Source organism: Hemibagrus wyckioides, linkage group LG10, assembly GCF_019097595.1.
Source record: "Hemibagrus wyckioides isolate EC202008001 linkage group LG10, SWU_Hwy_1.0, whole genome shotgun sequence".
NCBI classification, from domain to species: Eukaryota; Metazoa; Chordata; class Actinopteri; order Siluriformes; family Bagridae; genus Hemibagrus; species Hemibagrus wyckioides.
In genome coordinates, this window is record NC_080719.1 from 11,528,457 (window position 1) to 11,548,070 (window position 19,614).

Consider the following 19,614-nt stretch of genomic DNA (forward strand, 5'->3'; position numbering starts at 1 on the left):
ATTCTGGAGAAGGAGGGAATTTCCTCAGATGTCAGTGGAGACAATGACGGTGCTTGAATTGCTGTATATAGGAACTGCACTGTTTCTGATGCAGCTAAATAAAATATGAGAAGGACTGCATCACCCACTCCTTACAGATCAGCTTACACCTTCATCTATCCATCCATCTATCCCTTATAACTTTTAATTTAACTTTATACATTACTGATGTTGAAATATGGATTCTGATTGGTCAGAAGGTTGATTAATGTTCTATAAGGATAAGGATACGGGAATCTCCCAAATACCAGAAATGAAATGTAGAATGCTCCAAATAAAAACTGCACCCAAGTTACAGTAAGAAATATTTTAAAGAGAGAGGGGTTCATGCTTTGCGGTTTCTCTATAACATGACAAGCAGCATTTTTTTTCACTACACTTCACAAGAGAGGAAAAAAAAAGCAACAGCAGCAGCAAATAATAAAATCACACCTGACTTTGATTGTTGTACTGTAGAGAGAGTCAGAGACAGAGAGAGAGAGAGAGAGAGAGAGAGAGAGAGAGAGAGAGAGAGAGAGTGTATGAGAAAGAGAGAGTGAGAAATAAGAGAAGAAGTGAATGTTTATTTTTACCTTTTGCTGAATAGTGGAGTGTTTTGTTTCCATGTCCCTCTTATCCTTTGCAGCATCCATCATCAACTGTTCCAACTAAAACACACACACAAAAAAAAATCACAACGTTAAAATTGTGTGTGTGTGTGTGTGTGTGAGAGAGAGAGAGAGAGAGAGAGAGAGAGAGAGAGAATAACCAGTCATCATATAGGACATCTTTCTTTGGAAGACCCTTTAAAGTCAGGATAAAATTGTGTTCGGTCCAATTTTCACTTTTCTTTTTTACTGCTTTATATAAAACAGCTTAATATAAAGACATAAACCAGGTTAAAACATATTCCATAATAAACTTTGCCAAGGCATGACCTCCACTATATACACACTACCTCCATTATATACATATATACACACACACAAACACTCACCTGTGGACAGCTTCTCCATGGCAGTCTACACAGTCCCTGTACGTTTTTCAGCTTCATGATTGTACTTTCTCTCTCTCTCACACACACACACACACACACACACACACACACACACACACACACACACACACACACACACACACACACACACACACACAGCTCAACTCCTATTAAACACACTCCTGATCAGCTCAACTCTCCAGGTCTGATGTTTACTCCTTCACACTCGGACCCACAGCTTAAGCCAGCACTACCCTCTCTCTAACTCACACGCAGTCAGTCTGGGAATACCCAGACTGGGAATAACCAGTCATTCCTTCAGCCTCCACTTCCTCTTTCCAGATTCAGGTTCCTGCGCACAATCATCGTAGAGTTCACCAAAAATAAAACTAAAATCACTGGTGGACAAATTTCCCCCGTCATCCACACGTGCAAAGACGTAAAAGATCTCAAATGTACACAAACATTTTTAAAGATTTATTTCAGCTTTATTTCACTAAATTAAAATTCCAGTGGGTCAAAATTTTAAAACATGTTAACTGTCTCTTTAACAAATCTAAAACATGCGAGAAACTGATGTAATGACATTTAGAAACTTCTTACTGGCTAATTGTCATAATTAGGAGTGCTAGTTAATTAATAAATTGGGAGAGCACCTGTGGCTGTGAAAACGCCTAAATTTATAGCCAGCGGGCTTGTAAGATTGAGTGAAAAATGTCATCGTCCCATCATGCCCCTGCAACTATGGCTTACTGATGGTGGGCTTGAAGTCAGACACATTTAACACATACACTACTCACAAAAAGTTAAGGATATTCGGCTTTCGGGTGAAATTTCAGGATGCACCTAAAATGCACTATAACCTTTACAGGTGAACTTAATTTGACCTTCTCTACACTTTTGAATGCACATGTCCAACTGTTCAGTGTTTCAGTACTTTTTGCATAACTTGCTGTTCTCTAACAAGGTGCTTAACGGCAAAATTCACAACTGGTGTTTGATCCATGAATCGACCAATAAATTTTCTGGTTCATTTAGAATTGGTATTTAAACAGTCCTCTTCATCATGCTGTTCACATTTTGACATCATGAGACCAAGACAACACCGAACAATTGATCAACAGTACCTCGCCATTGCGAGGCTTCAAACAGGATGTTCTCAGAGGGAAGTGGCCACTGAGCTTAGTGTCACAGAGGGTCATCAGCAGGTTGCGACAGAGATACAGAGAGACTGGAAGAGTCACAGAAAGGCATAGAAGTGGACGTCCTTTGGCCACATCCCACGTTGATGACTGCTTCATTGTGAACAGTGCCCTGCGGAACCGGATGATGAATGCCAGTCAACTCCAGGCACATTTAAGGGAGGTGAGAGGCACCCAAGTGTCACGACAGACCATTCGAAACCGTTTACATCAGCGTGGTCTGCGTGCTAGACGACCTGCATACAGAACTGCCCTGCATCTTGTGAATGGTACAGTGACAAGCCAATACTACCTGAATAACATCATTAATCCAGTCATTGTGCCCCTGCATGAACAACACAGGCCTAATCTTCATGGACGACAATGCTCCAGCTCATAGAGGTCGCATTATTAGGGAACGGCTGCTGGAGGCTGGGGTACCTCAAATGGAGTGGCCTGCACTTTCTCCAGACCTGAATCCCATAGAAAACCTATGGGATCAGCTGAGTCGCCGTGTAGAGGCTCGTAACCCTGCACCCCAGAACCTCAATGACGTGAGGGCCGGCCTTCAAGAAGAGTGAAATGCCATGCCTCAGCAGTCAATAAATCGACTCATGAACAGCATGAGACGTCGTTGTCAAGCTGTAATTGATGGTCAAGGGCACATGACATTGACATTTTTGTTGTGGTATACCCACCACTCTTGTTGGCTTTTGTTTCAATAAATTGTTTGTGATGAGGAAATCACCATTGTATGCTTCTACTTAAATGCCCTAATTTCATGATATAATATCACTGTAGCGTGAACTTTTTACATTTTCCATAAATTTCACCCAAAAGCCAAATATCCTTAACTTTTTGTGAGTAGTGTATAAGGTGCTGTAAATAGAAGATAACAAAGGATACAAAATAAATATAAAATAAACATACATTATGAGTTACAAAGAGTTTGTATCTTAAAGTTGTATACACCAGATTTTCCCTTACAAGCTGACTTAAAAGCCATTAAGTTGGAATCTATAGGTGATTCCCCAATACTCTCAACAATTCTCACAAACCTAAGAGCCAGTGTGATTTTCCCCTTGATACCATGTAAAATCCAGTCAAGTCTACCATGACCTCAGAAAAACATAACTATGGACCTCCACAAATCATCTTCCTCCTTAAGAGCAGTTTCCAAACAACCACAGGTACAACAAACATCTGTACAAACAATTGTATGCAGATATTAAAAGGAACTAACTCGCAGAGATGAATGAGCTTTGGTCTGAATGGATCAGGGGAATCCTAGACAACAACAAAAGAACTGGTGTTTGTGGCAGCAGCTACCAAATGTGTACAGCCACTATTAACAGACTGCTACAACTGTCATAGTCTGAAAGGCTGCTGTAAAAGGAAGAAGCCTCTTCTCCAATACATAAAAAGCTGAAGTTTGCAGGGGATCCCCAACCTTTTGGAGCAGGTTTCTCTGGTCAAATAGGGGAAAAAAAAAAAAGAAGATTACTCCTGACAACATCTGGGCATGCTCCCAATGAGATGGCGTATGGTGTTCTGGGATCTCCTCCCAGTTCTCATTTCAGTTTCATCCAGAAACTGCCTAGACATTCTGACCACAAGAGGCCTGGTATCGTCATGCACAAGGAGGAATCTAGGGCCCACTGCACCATCATGTCTGGTGGTCTGATAACGGTTCTGAGTATTTCATCCTCATACCTAACAACAGAAAAGGTACCGCTGGCTAGCACGTGGATACCCCCCCCCCCCCAACGCCCCGCAGCAAAACCCTCCCCATGGCATCTCCAGACTCTTTCAAGTCTGACACTGGCTAAGTGTGAACCTACTTTCATCAGTGAAAAGAACGAACCGCCAATGTTGAACCTGCCAATTATGGAGATCTCTGGCAAAGGTCATTCGAGCTGCATGGTGCTGGGCTGTGCTGTGCTTACAGTTCCCAATAGAGGATATCCTAGTAGACGAGCACCTTCATGTAACAATTTTGTCAGAAACATGCACACCAATAGCTTGCTGGAGGTCATTGTGTAGGGCTCTAGCAGTGCTCCTCCTGTTCCTTCTCACATAAAGAAGCAGATACTGGTCCTGCCACCGAGTTGTGGCTCTTCTATGGCCCTGTCCAGCCCTGCTCATTTGATAGCCTCCCCCATGCTCTTGAAACTGTGCTAGGAGACACACCAAACCTCCTTCTGAAGGCACGTATGGATGTGCCATCCTGGAGGAGCTGGACTACCTGTGCAATCTGATTGGTTTGTAGGTACTGCCTCACGCTACAAATAGTAGCAAGAACCCGAAAAAAAAAAAAAAAACCCAATACAAAACTAGAGAAAATCAGTCAGGACGGACAAAGAGAGAAACGGACAAAACCTTTTTTGGGGGGTTGTGTTGCTGTTGCGTCTCCAGTGACCCTGTTGTCACTTACATTTGCACCAAAGCAGGTAAAACTGATGCTTCACTTATGCCTCCTGACTAAACAGATTGATATCCATTAACTGTTATACTCTGATGATTAATTGTTACCTTAATTTTTCTGAGCAGTGTATTTAGAAACAACTTACTAGCATAGTGCACTTTTCAGTGACTTTACACCCTAGTGAACTTCTAGTGCACTCATCTCTTTTAACAATGCCATCATGTTACTATTTCTCTAATATGTGAAGCTACAACTAAAATGTGTTTCAGTGAAATGGAATTTGATAAAAGATTTGAGAAGAAGGAGCAGAAGCTTGGCCGTACCTGTCCCCCGAGGTGCTTCATTAACGGGTGAAGTTCACTGAACAGGTCATAACCTTGGTGGAAGAAGGTCAGGTGGGCATACATGAAGGACAACATCTGAATAACAGATTACAAAAAATAGAAGAGAAGGTGTAAGAAACAATGAAACAAGTTGTGCCCGAGAATTTACATTTAGTAATAATGTAATTGTCAGTAAAGGTAAATATACTTGCCGATTTAAGGATTTCTGATTGTCTCTTGGACTGTAGAAGATTAATCTATACAGAGAGAAAAGAAAGCAGAGTTACTGGCACCACCAAAAGTTGTCTGCACATTCCTAAGTTTTTCATTCTTGTTACACTACAGAAATACATAAACATACAGACAGAGATATAGATAAAGACAGATATCATGTTGTGGAACATCGGTGAAACTGTTTTCACTTGTTATAGCAGATAGCAGTTCTCTTAAAATAAAGCACAAAAATGTACATTTACATTTTTTACCTCTGACTGTTACAAAGTCCTCACTCTGGAGACTCCTTCCATAAATGTTTTACAGAAATCTTTATCTTAAGGCTTATTGCTGGAGTGTATACTAAACAGCACACTCCAGACTCTTCACCTTTACTTGATATTTATGTAATGTTTGCCAAGTTAAAGACACACTACACTGATAGATTTTATTTTACAGGAATGAACTCAAGATGTTGAGCTCAAGTGCACCTTTCCAACTGAGCTGAAACATCATTAATGTGAGAAGGGTAGAAAGGGGCAGGGCTTCTAGGGGCAGTTAATATTTTAGACTTTAAAATACTGTCAATCATTCCAGACTCACAGGTCGTTTGTTAATTTTTTGTAAAATAATGTGTAATATTGAGTAGCAGCGTACTATGTTGTAGTTGCTAAAATTTCTCAAAAGGTGTTTTGAACCACTAAAGTTAATTCTAATAGGCTACTTGCACAAGCATTTCAGCATTTTAACCAAGGCACGTCTGCTTCCGTCGCGTCCACTACAATGGCACTGGCATTATTTTACACACAGTGTCTACACGAGCTCCTGAAAAGGATTTAATAGATATAGTCTGCTATATAGCATCAGACTTTATGCTTCATCATACATAAACTACTATATAGGTAAGAAAATAACTTTTAACAGAAATAAACTAATGTAAATCCGACTGTTGCAATACAAATGTTAGCTCTTTCATGTCATGCTGTACTGCCAAATGTAAACAAGGTTTATACCAGAGATGCAAGACAGTGAGTAGTCCATTACTCTAATAACATGTCCAACACTTAACATCTGGCTGACAGCAAAGCCTAAGTAACACTATCAACCCTAACCCCAATCAATCTAGTGAAACTAACTCATCCTATATCCTGGCACGCTGCAGATGTGTGTTTACCTGGAGGACGTAATCCAGGACAATATGACGGAAGCATTTGCGTGTAGCGCTGAGGATAGCGTTAGCTTCCTCCACCTCATGTTGTTTATTCCTAGGAGCCTGAGCGTTCTTTATCAGTGCTGCCTCCTTCTCCTCGCTCACTTTATCAAACTGCTTCTTTGACTCCTTAAACCTGCGCAGGTCCCTGAAAATACACATACATACGGAAAAAAAAAAAGAGCATACATCAGTCATCGGTGGTATTAATATTGTTAGTGTAGTATACAGATAGGAACAGTTTCAGTACTTACTCTTTCACAAACATCTGAAGCTGTGACTTGATCGAGCGCTGTGCCTGGTCAAATAAAATCTGTTAACAGAGAGTGATGAGTCAGTCCTCATTCCTCATTCGGAACAAATATATCTGTATGATGTCAAGCCAAGTCCAGGAAATGGAGACAGTTTTGTGTTTTTCAGGCAAGTTAAGTGTATTGTTCGGTATTCAACAGTGTAGTATAAGTTTGGGGTTATCTCTGGACAAAAAAAAAAATGATTGAATAAATGAATAGCAAATATTACACATTTAAAATACTTTTAAACACATTTTACATTTAAAAAATATCTCCTCCCCTTTTCAATCACCCCGTTTATAAGAGAAAAGCATAGAAAATATAAAGCTATATATAAATATAAAGGTCCTTTAAAAAAATAAGTGAGTGTGTTTGATGGGTGTGTGTAACCACAATGCAATGTGCTCTTCAGATCATGTGCTTGGTTTCATGCAATGAGAGCTCTAACCAGAGTCAGCTGATTTTAATGCACATTTAAACTCTGACTCATCACACACACACACACACACACACACACACACACCCCCACCCTTTCTAACCCGACATTCCACCATCTACACAGCTTCTCTTTCCTGAGTTTCACATTCCTGATTATTTTGCTTATCGTTCACTTCTAGGCCAAGAAAAAATATAACACACATGCAGACACACACAGGCAGGCACTCCAGCACACACACACACACACACACACACACACGTCTTGGCTCTGGTTCTCTTACAGTGTGATAGTTGGTCATCTCCTGCAAACTCTCAGCAAACTTCGTCAGACTCGACTGTGGAAACAAAACAAAACATCAGAACTGTCCTCCGTTCTTAATAACACATACAGCACACTGCTGTTGAATTCTAGATTGTGACTGGTCAAAAGGTGTTGATTAATTGCACTCTATTGATAAGTTATCGTTTTTATAGTAACAGCTCATTCACTTGTTTGACAATTGTTCCAAATAAATGGATTTAAAAAGCTGATATGGAAAAAGTATATATTTTATACGCTATAGTGCCAAAGGTTTTGGGACGTCTGCCTTTACATGCACATGAAGATAATACTGAGTTGCCCCATCCTTTGCAGCTATAACAGCTTCAACTCTTCTGGGAAGGCTTTCCACAAGGTTTAGGAGTGTGTTTATGGGAATTTTTGACCATTCCTCTAGAAGCGCATTTGTGAGTTCAGACACTGATATTGGACGAGAAGGTCTGGCTCGCAGTCTCCGCTCTAATTCATCCCAAAGGTGTTCTATCAGGTTTGAGGTCAACTCTAATTCATTCCAAAGGTGCTCTATCGGTGTGCAGGCCAATCAAGTTCCTCCACACCAAACTCACTCATCCATGTCTTGGACTTTGCTTTGTGCACAGTCATGTTGGAACAGGAAGGGGTCATCCCCAAACTGTTCCCACAAAGTTGGGAGCATGAAATTATCTAAAATATCTTGGTACGCTGAAGCATTAAGAGTTCCTTTCACTGGAACTTTCACTGGAAGAGGCCAACACCTGAATTGAATGATTTGGAGGGGTTTCCCAAAACGTTTGGCAATATAGTGTATTAATTATTTTGATTTATATTTCTGAAAGGAGTTGCAATCAACAACGCCCTGTAAAAATCATGACGTGCATTTGTTAACTTCCAGATACAGAAAAAAAAGCTGGTGAGTGTAGCTATAACAATATGTCTCGGTACCAACAGCTTTTGACCAATCAGAATCAGAATTAATGCGCCTCACCTCAATGACCTCATCTTCAGCTGACTGCTGTGCTAATTCACGGATGCCGTTCACAAACTGCTTGTTGGCCGTGACGTACGCTTTTCCAGCGTCGATCATCCCAATGCACAGCTTCACCAACTTTATTAAAAAGAAAAAAATAAATAAAGTATTTAAAAATAATTTCAAATGTTCCATAAAAAAAATATTCCATTTTTACTCATTATTACGAAGTTATACTTAAAAATATTCCATACTTCTTACCAACAAATGCAATGGTTTTGGAAGAATATTTCTATTTTTCATTTCAAGTTGTCAACGTTTTGGCTCTGCATTGTGAAACCAAACTAAATAGCAAACAAACCACTGATTCAGACTCAAAGTAACAGATGTGAAAACACAGCTGAATTAGACTATTCTGAATTTTTGTGCAATCAAATACAGCAGCACTACAACCGACGAAAAACACAAAATGGTGTTCACATGCGAGAAGCGGGGCTTCATCCATTTGCACTGATGTGTTTCACACACATCCTTAACAAGTCTTCAGCATTGACTGGGAAGAATAATGAATGGAAATGACATGGATTATTTACGGTCATATTTTCTCCCCAAAAAATACATTTGGAAAAACTACAAATAAACAACCATCATTCAATCAGTGTGTAAATCACACACACCAAACAAAAAACCCAGCTAAAACAGTTTAAACAAAAGTGAACTGCTTTTCTGTTTATTTGCTCTTTGAGGAAAACTAAGCATGAATCCGGCAGATCATTAAGAGTCTATCAGCATGGCACATCTAGACTTGGCAATATTTAACTCTTATTTGGAGAAAATTTCTAGATTCTTTAGATGCATGTCCTGTGAACAACCTGCTTCAAGTCATCCCACGGTTTTTTAAGTTGGAGTCAGGTCCAGGTTTTGTCTAGGGCATTCACAAAACACTGAACTTCTTTTAGTTACGCCATTCCTTTGTTAATTAGGTTATATGCTGTGGGTCACTGTGATGCAGAAAGGTCAAATGCCCTTTTCAGCTTATTAGCAGATAATTATGGACGTGGTGGCTGAGTGGTCAAGACGCTGGGTCACTGATCAGAAGGTTGCGGTTCAAGCCTCCAAACTGCCAAGCTATCAGTGTTGGGCCCTTGACCCCACCTGCTCCAGGGGCACCATACCATGGCTTGACCCTGCACTCTGACCCCAGCTTGATAATAAGCTAGGATATGCGAAAACCCTTTTCAAAAATTTCCTTCATGGGATCAATAAAGTCTGCCTGTCTGTCTATGAATTATTCACTAAAATTGACTGGTGTTTGTAGTTATTCATGATTTTCTTTTCTTGTCTCTTTTTTTGTTTTTCTTTCTGAGAAAGGGCTTCTGTCTAGCCGCCCTACACCACAGCCCAGACATGTGAAGAATATGTGAGATTGTTAGCACATGCAGTGAGTAATCAGTACTTGTCAGATATTTCTCTAACCCCTTTAATGTTGTTATAGGTCCCTTGGCAGCCTCCCTGGTAGGTTTTTTGGCTTAACCTTGTTTGATATCTTTCAACAAGTGAGATACCATGCATGCTTTGCAAGCTCTTTGCAGGCCGTGGCTTCAGCAATTGAAAGAAACTATGATATAAAGAAAATCCTAAACAAACAGCTGATCATTACTCATGATTAATCAAAATTGTTTAACTGATGAGAGATGTATAATAATTCCTTTTGAACATGCGATTGAATATGATTGGTTCATTCTGAACACATCCACATGCCCACTGGTACAAAATTGGACAAATTTACTGTGTTCTTCAATTATTAGTAGTCATTAAATAAAACTATCAAGCTAATTTTGTGAAGGTTACTGAGATCTATGATACAGATTTGTGAATTGTAAAAAATGTCGTGGAATTTTATGACGTTTTTATCATATCGCCCAGCGCTAGTCGTCACTGTTTAGGAGCGTTCAAGCGGATCAGTGTGTGTGTTTGGGGTTTGCAGAGAAGCTAATTTCAGAAGCGTGTCCCTCCTCCTCCTCCTCCTCCTCCTCCTCCTCCTGTTCTTTGAGAGCTGTGAGAATATCCTTCCTTGGCATGAAGGGGAAGTGAGAATGTGAGTCACTTAAACCTTTCAAACAATAAGCTGCGCTGAACAACATAGCGCACACTCGCCAACTTTCATTTCTGCTTTGCTTGGGCTCTTGCTGAAATGCTTGCACCGCTTCTCTTTAGAATCCATCGATGTTCCTTTACCTCATCATAAATGCATTAGATGAGGAATGGGTCAACATCATTAGAACAACTTAGCAGTGTAATGTACTCAGAAAGCAAAGGTTTGATTATAAATGTAACAAAAATGTTGAATGAAGATGTAAATAAGCAACAGACAACAGACATGATCAACATTTTAAAATTATATATAGCTGAATGCATTGACTGGCAGGCCTAAGCACCAAGCTTACAGCAGTACCTGCTTATGAGGCAGGGATAAAACGTGGACATACGTGATTGCATGATGTACAGTGGAATTAAAGAGGAAGAGAAAGGATTTGGCCATTACTCTGTGCTCGCCTCACTGCTCCATGCTAACTAATACCCTTGTGTGCACAATTCAAAACACTCAACGCTCATTTTTAATGACCATACTCATTATATTTTTTCTCATATTAGGCTAATTAAGATGCTACAGGATGCTTTTTGTACACGAGGCACTGCCTACCAAGTCTGCACACATAGCACCACCCACCCGACCTTTTCATCCAGTGAAGCTGAACAGCAGTGTTTTTCATATCTAGTCTGCATAATAAATGTGGTGTTAATGTAGGAACACACAGCACCCAGCATGTTCAGTGTCAAGTTTATGCGTCATTGATGTAGTAGCTAAATCCATGGCAAGGGACGGCCCTGTGAGGGACACTGAGGAAACAGTTTAACAGAGAAAAACACATGTACCATAATCCTGAACTTACCTTATCTAATTTGGACTCCAGCTCACACACATCTCCCTCCACTTCCTCAATGGTGGCCCTGCATTGGCGAGAGGGGAAAAAAAGAAAAGAAATAAAGTTTTGTGCACCAATAACTTGACCTGACCAAATAACCCCTCATTTACGTTTGAGGTTTTTTTTTCTCCAATTAAACTCACACCTCGTGTCTGCTTCAGCGAATGAACCTCAAATGTCTTAAAGGAATACCGAAATTACAGCACTAAGCGCAGGACATACATTTAAAAAAAATGTGAAGGGTGTTAAAATGATAAATAGATTATCAAACAAATAAAAAATAGCTTTTAATGAATTTGATGTCTGTGACCTTATCTTAATGAGCCGTCTCATTAAAACGAGGTCACGCGCATGAAAGCAGGGGGCTGAAGAGTGTACGCGTTAATGAGGATTTGAAGCGGAACGTGACGATGGCGTCTGAACGGAGCTAAGATAACAGACAAACCTCAAAGAAGTGTGAAGCAACACTTACCACTTAACAACAAAGTTGTTACCTCTGAGTCATACAAAGCTCTGACAATGGCAATTCATACTATACATGTTAAATAAACATCTGCCTACAGAAAACTTAATACCATAATAAAATTTACATACTGGGCATGTTGTTACTAAAAAGAAACACTAACAATTGGCAGCTGCATTCCTGTGAGCTGCTGTCATAGAAAATGATTCAACCTTCTGACAAATCATAATCCAGAATTCAGCAAGGCTGTAGTGTATACTGAACAGAGGTGTGTGTGTGTGTGTGTGAGAGAGAGAGAGAGAGAGAGAGAGAGACAGATGGAGACAGAAAGAGAGAGATGGAGAGAGAGAGAGACAGACGGAGAGAGAGAGAGAGAGAGAGAGAGAGAGAGAGAGACAGATGGAGAGAGACAGAGTACCGCGAGTGTGTGCACTCGAATACGCTCTAGAACCGCTCTTGCGATACTTTAATGTTCTACATCTATCGGTCTGCACAGCGCCACTTTCACACCACATGACAAATACCTTACAGTCCTTGAGCGTGACAGCAATAAAAAAAATGGTCAGAAAACGCAACAATGTTATTATTCAGATAATAGCCTAACTTTTCATTTTTAACGTTAACACAGTTGTTAAAAGTCGGCTAACAAATGTATGTTGTGTCAAAAAGGAGGCCCACTGTCTTTGGTTCTGAAAACCCCTGACATATAGGACCCTTTTGAATATTATTCCATACCCAAGACGTACAAAAGCCTTAAATTAAATAAGCCTAAAGATAGATCTAAATAAAATATAAACTGTTAAAGCACTAAGACATTACAGTCTGAACATCATGACTTTCTATTATTCAACTAATGCAGTATTTAAGTTAAAATACAGACATGACTTAGGTGAATAATGGACCAGAACAGACTCCATCATTCGGCTGTTCTGTCTATTGGAAAAGATACTCTCTGAAGAGTCCACCCTCAAAGAAGTAGGATAGAAAATTCACCAAGTTAAAAAATATTTATGTTATAAAATATGGCATGCAGTTGCTTCAAACATTGGTATAAAGCTGTTCAAAACACTATTTAATATAAATTGTGATAATCGTAATTAATAATCACAATTACAATTTCAAGGGAATAATCAACAATTATGATTTTTGTCATAATCATGCAGCCCCTCTCACACACACACACACACACACACACACACACACACACAGCCTGCATTTCTTCACAGATTCCTCCACACTCAGCACTTTCACCCCATTTCGAAATCCTCTGGAAATGAGAACAGAAATGGTATTGTAATGCAGAGTTCTGTTTGTCCACACTCACATTTATGGGCATGTTTATCTCAGAGAGAAATTTATTGTTAGTGATATCATTGTTTTATCTCTAAAGCCGGCCATGACTTTAATCTGCATTGGCTCTCATGAGGTCACTTTTAGCTTTTTTTTTAAATGGAAGCTGTGAATCAGAAAACATAATGTGTGGAGAGGAGGACTTTCTGTACTAACCATTTCCCATCATGCACCACAGAACAGAAGTGGGCAGGGTTTGTGGCAGGTAACGTTTCATAAATTGTAATAAAAAAAATCCTAAAAGAAAATTTCACCATATCAATAATTACATTTTTTCTGTTTGTTAAATAACAACCTGTTTCTAAAGGGACATGACTTTTATAATATAATATGAATATAAAAAAGAATATAAAGTGAAAACAAAAGTCCATTGAGCTGTCACTCTCAGAGAAACCACTTCAGGATTTCATACAGGCTGGTCCAACAAGTGTGTGTGTGTGTGTGTGTGTGTGTGTGTATGTATATGCGTGGGTGGGCGGGGTCATCCCATTCATATATTTGAAATGCACATAATATTAGATAACAAAATATATTACATTGGTTGACAAATGATGTTGCATTTTATTAAAAAAGTGTATAGTATTTTCTCTTGTTTGTTAAGAAGCAGGACCAGCTGAAAGTAAAGCCCTGAAACAAGACACCCATGAGGCACTGAAACTGCTCTTCCACCTATCATAGCTAGTATGTTTTCGGCTATTTGTGCTACAGCAGCTTCTCTGACGGATCGGACCAGACAGACTATGAGTCTCGGGCCCCCATGACCCTGCTGTGGATCACTGGTTGTCCTTCTTTGACCACTTTTGGTATGTACTGACCACTGCATACTGGGAACACCACAGAAGGACGTGCTGTCTTGGAGATGCTCTGACCCGGTCATCTGGCCATCACAACCTGGCCTTACACTTGCTGACTGTTCACTTGCTGCATAGTATATCTCCTTCAGGGGTGCCATTGTTATGAGATCACGGTCACTTCATCTGTCAGTGGTTTTAATACTGTTATGCTTGATCTGTGTGTGGGCTGCACGAAAAATTTAAGAGGACACTTAAATCAAGTAGTGACAAGGACCCAAACCCAACACTAGAGACAAATCAGTCGAGAAAGAACTGTCAGAGGTTATACTGACCTGAGGTTATACTGCGATGATTAAGTGTTCCCTTAAATGAGCAGCGTGTGTGTGTGTGTGTTTATATACACCCACACACTTCACTTGTCTGATTTATCTGTTTGAAGAGTGTTCAAGGTACTCAAAGTCCCTAAGAATAAGCTATTACTCTAATAATCAAATAGATATAAACCTGAATGATCAGAATCCTGCAACACTGTGGTGTAATGTGGTTTAAGACCATGCTGCTCTAGTGCAAGATGGTTTCATTCAGTGTTTTGTTTTGTTTTAAAGTAACGGTCATGAAGTAAAGGCATGTAATACATAAGAAGGGTTTAAACATTTCCACATTTATCCATTGCTGTATGAAATAATGTTGGGGAAGAAGAAAAAGGACAAAAATGCTGCTGGAGTCATGGTGTTTACTGATAAAACTCAGGGGGAAAAAAAACTTTCCAGTGTTTCCTGCAAACAACTTTCTAAACATCTGCTCCTTATTGTGCAGCTGTGCTCTGAGATACTAGAAAGAGGACGAGGGAGAGGGGAACGAGGGAGAGGGGAACGAGGGAGAGGGGAACGAGGGAGAGGGGAACGAGGGAGAGGGGAACGAGGGAGAGGGGAACGAGGGAGGAGGTCATTCTTTACTTCACAAAGCCTGGAAAGCCTGAGCCGAGGGCGGACCAACACTTCCTCTGTGTGAAATACAGGAAAGACGCAGTGGCTACATCCCAAACCCCACACCACCACACTCATCAGCAAGTAAAAATAGGGAGAAAAAAACGGTAGTGGCCACATCCCAAACTGTACACTGCCGTGTTGAAAAGTAGGTCAAACTTGTTTAACACATAACATCAAATGTTATATCAACATATCAAACAACAAACATATCAAATCATACATCAACATATCAAATCAGCACAAAACGGCAGTATAGCAGCTGCTTGGCTTCAATACTTTGCATCTCAGAGGAGTATGCAAAGTCTACACAACTCTTAACTGTGCAAGCAACACACTCTCACCCAACAATCTCTGCTACATCGAAGCTTTCTCGTTCTTCAGAATGGCTCTTTACACATTTCATGAGAGGTAGAGGTTGGAAATGACAGGGTAAGATCATTCACATGGTTTTCTTTCCTTTTACTTTGCACTGAACAGTACATGGAAACAAACTGTAGGTAAACTAAAAATGTGATCCAGGAACTGAAGAAACATCTGACTCACACACACACACCATTATAGGACTGAGGAATCATTCGAGCTTCGGATTCGTCACTTCTTCACGGCATCATTCCTAATTTGCATATAATTTAGAAAATCTCAGTTTAAATGGCACTCCTTACTAAAACCTAGGCAGAAAATAACCACTAACCTTTTGCTTTGATACTCTCTAATGTGAATATACAATATGTTACAGCTTTACTTTCTGCTATTACACAACACTGACAATGGAGACTCCTTCCACAAAAATATTAAAGAAAATGTCTCCTTTATGGAAAACTTCAGTTCATCAACAACCCCACCTCATCATCTGACTAATCAAATGTTCTGGAAAACACAAACGAACAAACAAACAAACAAATAAGACAAACAAACAGACAGACACGTAGATCATTTCAGTACTTGGAAGAAAGAAGCAGGCAAAGAGAACAGAATAAAAGGCACTGTCAAAAAAATTAAATAAATAAAAACAATCGAGACAGATGTAAAATTATTCGGTTTCCAAGAATTTTTTTTTTTATATAAAATAGTCGATCTGATGACGTAATCAGACTGCCGGGGGGAAAAAAACCCAAAATAACGATTACAGAATATTCTGAACAAATATCGACGATTAATCGGAGCGCGTGACAGTATCGCGGCGGACTTTAACTCGTCGTTCATCTAGTTTACTCAGTCAGGACTTTACATTCCCGGACAAAAATAGCCAAAAAAAACACATATATTTATAAATACAAAGCCGAACATATTCCTACCTGAATCTCGGAGAGTCTCTGAGACATTCCTCAAAATCCACCGTGATCCTCATGTTCGCCTGTTGAAGTTTTAGTTCACACAAAAATAAAAGTGTATTTCTTTATTTCTGTTTTCTATAAAGCGAAGCTTAGCTCAGCTAGCCAGTCCAAACCTTACAGACCAGCTTAACCACCTCAGCAACAAACAAGACCCCAGCTAGCCTCCCTGCTGCTGGCTGGCTGATTAAATTGAAAATAAATCCAAGGAACATATATAACTATGAAGAAGCTTTGCCACAACTTAAAAACAGCGCTGGATTTTAAAACAAGTTTCTTCACTCCGCTGCCCACAGGAACTCAAATTGGATCAGGTCACTACTGCCAAGAAGGTGGATTGTATATTATGTTTTCCCACCCGCATTCCGGCAAATCCCGCCTCTGGTTAAGTGGTTTAGCCGCACGAACTCGTTGATGATTGGATGGTGCGTGTTAAGCACCAGCCAATCGTAGCACAGAAGGCGGGAGTTGAGTGGGCAGGGTGCGCGAAGAGGAGGGGGTTGGGCTTATGACGTCACTTGGTTCTGTAGGCTGTTTATTGTTAATAAACTACATTTCCGTTCGAGCAACGCGCAGGTATTCTGGACAAATCACAGATAGGGGTTTCATCCGGGAGATTTCGTAGCCTAGTGAGTCATTGAGTTCTCTGTAATATTTGGTATAATTGATGATAAATATTATATTGATACAGATTAATAAAATAGTAAACAAATAATAGAATAGGAAAAAAATCTGATGGGAGTTGGTATAAAGGATTCCATTAAACATTTGGGTGGAAGAAGCTAGGGGCTGACCAAAAGAAGAAGAAGCTGCAGATTTGGTGGAAGAAGCTCCATGTCAGGTGGAAGAAGCTACAGATTTGGTGGAAGAAGCTCCAGGCTGTGTGGAAGAAGCTGCAGATTTGGTGGAAGAAGCTCCATGTCAGGTGGAAGAAACTCCAGATTTGGTGGAAGAAGCTACATGTTAGGTAGAAGGAGTTGCAGATTTGGTGGAAGAAGCTCCAGGCTGTGTGGAAGAAGCTGCAGATTTGGTGGAAGAAGCTCCAGGCTGTGTGGAAGAAGCTACATGTTAGGTGGAAGAAGCCTCAGATTTGGTGGAAGAACCCCCAGGCTGTGTGGAGGAAGCTGCAGATTTGGTGGAAGAAGCTCCATGTCAGGTGGAAGAAACTCCAGATTAGGTGGAAGAAGCTCCAGGCTGTGTGGAAGAAGCTCCAGGCTGTGTGGAAGAAGCTGCAGATTTGGTGGAAGAAGCTCCATGTCAGGTGGAAGAAGCTACAGATTTGGTGGAAGAAGCACCAGGCTGTGTGGAAGAAGCTGCAGATTTGGTGGAAGAAGCTCCAGGCTGTGTGGAAGAAGCTACATGTTAGGTGGAAGAAGTTGCAGATTTGGTGGAAGAAGCTCCAGGCTGTGTGGAGGAAGCTGCAGATTTGGTGGAAGAAGCTCCATGTCAGGTGGAAGAAACTCCAGATTAGGTGGAAGAAGCTCCAGGCTGTGTGGAAGAAGCTCCAGGCTGTGTGGAAGAAGCTGCAGATTTGGTGGAAGAAGCTACATGTTAGGTGGAAGAAGCTACATGTTAGGTAGAAGAAGCTGCAGATTTGGTGGAAGAAGCTCCAGGCTGTGTGGAAGAAGCTACATGTTAGGTGGAAGAAGCTGCAGATTTGGTGGAAGAAGCTCCAGGCTGTGTGGAAGAAGCCACATGTTAGGTGGAAGAAGCTGCAGATTTGGTGGAAGAAGCCCCAGGCTGTGTGGAGGAAGCTGCAGATTTGGTGGAAGAAGCTCCATGTCAGGTGGAAGAAGCTACAGATTTGGTGGAAGAAGCTCCAGGCTGTGTGGAGGAAGCTGCAGATTTGGTGGAAGAAGCTCCATGTCAGGTGGAAGAAGCTACAGATTTGGTGGAAGAAGCTCCAGGCTGTGTGGAAGAAGCTGCAGATTTGGTGGAAGAAGCTCCAGGCTGTGTGGAAGAAGCTGCAGATTTGGTGGAAGAAGCTCCATGTCAGGTGGAAGAAACTCCAGATTTGGTGGAAGAAGCTACATGTTAGGTAGAAGAAGTTGCAGATTTGGTGGAAGAAGCTCCAGGCTGTGTGGAAGAAGCTGCAGATTTGGTGGAAGAAGCTCCATGTCAGGTGGAAGAAGCTACAGATTTGGTGGAAGAAGCACCAGGCTGTGTGGAAGAAGCTGCAGATTTGGTGGAAGAAGCTCCATGTCAGGTGGAAGAAACTCCAGATTTGGTGGAAGAAGCTCCAGGCTGTGTGGAAGAAGTTGCAGATTTGGTGGAAGAAGCTCCAGGCTGTGTGAAAGAAGCTCCAGGCTGTGTGGAAGAAGCTACATGTTAGGTGGAAGAAGTTGCAGATTTGGTGGAAGAAGCTCCAGGCTGTGTGGAAGAAGCTGCAGATTTGGTGGAAGAAGCTCCAGGCTGTGTGGAAGAAGCTACATGTTAGGTGGAAGAAGCCTCAGATTTGGTGGAAGAACCCCCAGGCTGTGTGGAGGAAGCTGCAGATTTGGTGGAAGAAGCTCCATGTCAGGTGGAAGAAACTCCAGATTAGGTGGAAGAAGCTCCAGGCTGTGTGGAAGAAGCTCCAGGCTGTGTGGAAGAAGCTGCAGATTTGGTGGAAGAAGCTACATGTTAGGTGGAAGAAGCTACATGTTAGGTAGAAGAAGCTGCAGATTTGGTGGAAGAAGCTCCAGGCTGTGTGGAAGAAGCTACATGTTAGGTGGAAGAAGCTGCAGATTTGGTGGAAGAAGCTCCAGGCTGTGTGGAAGAAGCTACATGTTAGGTGGAAGAAGCCTCAGATTTGGTGGAAGAACCCCCAGGCTGTGTGGAGGAAGCTGCAGATTTGGTGGAAGAAGCTCCATGTCAGGTGGAAGAAACTCCAGATTAGGTGGAAGAAGCTCCAGGCTGTGTGGAAGAAGCTGCAGATTTGGTGGAAGAAGCTACATGTTAGGTGGAAGAAGCTACATGTTAGGTAGAAGAAGCTGCAGATTTGGTGGAAGAAGCTCCAGGCTGTGTGGAAGAAGCTACATGTTAGGTGGAAGAAGCTGCAGATTTGGTGGAAGAAGCTCCAGGCTGTGTGGAAGAAGCTACATGTTAGGTGGAAGAAGCTGCAGATTTGGTGGAAGAAGCCCCAGGCTGTGTGGAGGAAGCTGCAGATTTGGTGGAAGAAGCTCCATGTCAGGTGGAAGAAACTCCAGATTAGGTGGAAGAAGCTACATGTTAGGTAGAAGAAGCTGCAGATTTGGTGGAAGAAGCTCCAGGCTGTGTGGAAGAAGCTGCAGATTTGGTGGAAGAAGCTACATGTTAGGTGGAAGAAGCTGCAGATTTGGTGGAAGAAGCTCCAGGC

At 41.1% G+C, this 19,614-nt stretch overlaps 1 protein-coding gene across 5 annotated transcripts in view; it reads right to left on the reverse strand.

Annotated features, from left to right (window-relative positions):
- The window catches only part of LOC131360752 (arf-GAP with coiled-coil, ANK repeat and PH domain-containing protein 2-like), a 33,950-nt gene extending 17,325 nt beyond the window's left edge, over positions 1-16,625 (reverse strand). For 4 of the 5 annotated variants that reach the window (XM_058401447.1, XM_058401450.1, XM_058401448.1 and 1 more), the window contains exons 1-9: positions 16,242-16,625; positions 11,318-11,375; positions 8,382-8,501; positions 7,380-7,433; positions 6,622-6,680; positions 6,332-6,515; positions 5,157-5,201; positions 4,945-5,040; positions 612-686 (exon numbers count right to left, since the gene is read on the reverse strand). In XM_058401447.1, coding sequence (XP_058257430.1) covers positions 612-686; positions 4,945-5,040; positions 5,157-5,201; positions 6,332-6,515; positions 6,622-6,680; positions 7,380-7,433; positions 8,382-8,501; positions 11,318-11,375; positions 16,242-16,294 — 744 coding nt within the window. In that variant the 5' untranslated portion in view covers positions 16,295-16,625. The remainder of the gene's footprint in view (positions 1-611; positions 687-4,944; positions 5,041-5,156; positions 5,202-6,331; positions 6,516-6,621; positions 6,681-7,379; positions 7,434-8,381; positions 8,502-11,317; positions 11,376-16,241) is intronic. The other variant, XM_058401449.1, reaches the window with a different exon arrangement.
- Between the last annotated feature and the right edge of the window lie 2,989 nt (positions 16,626-19,614).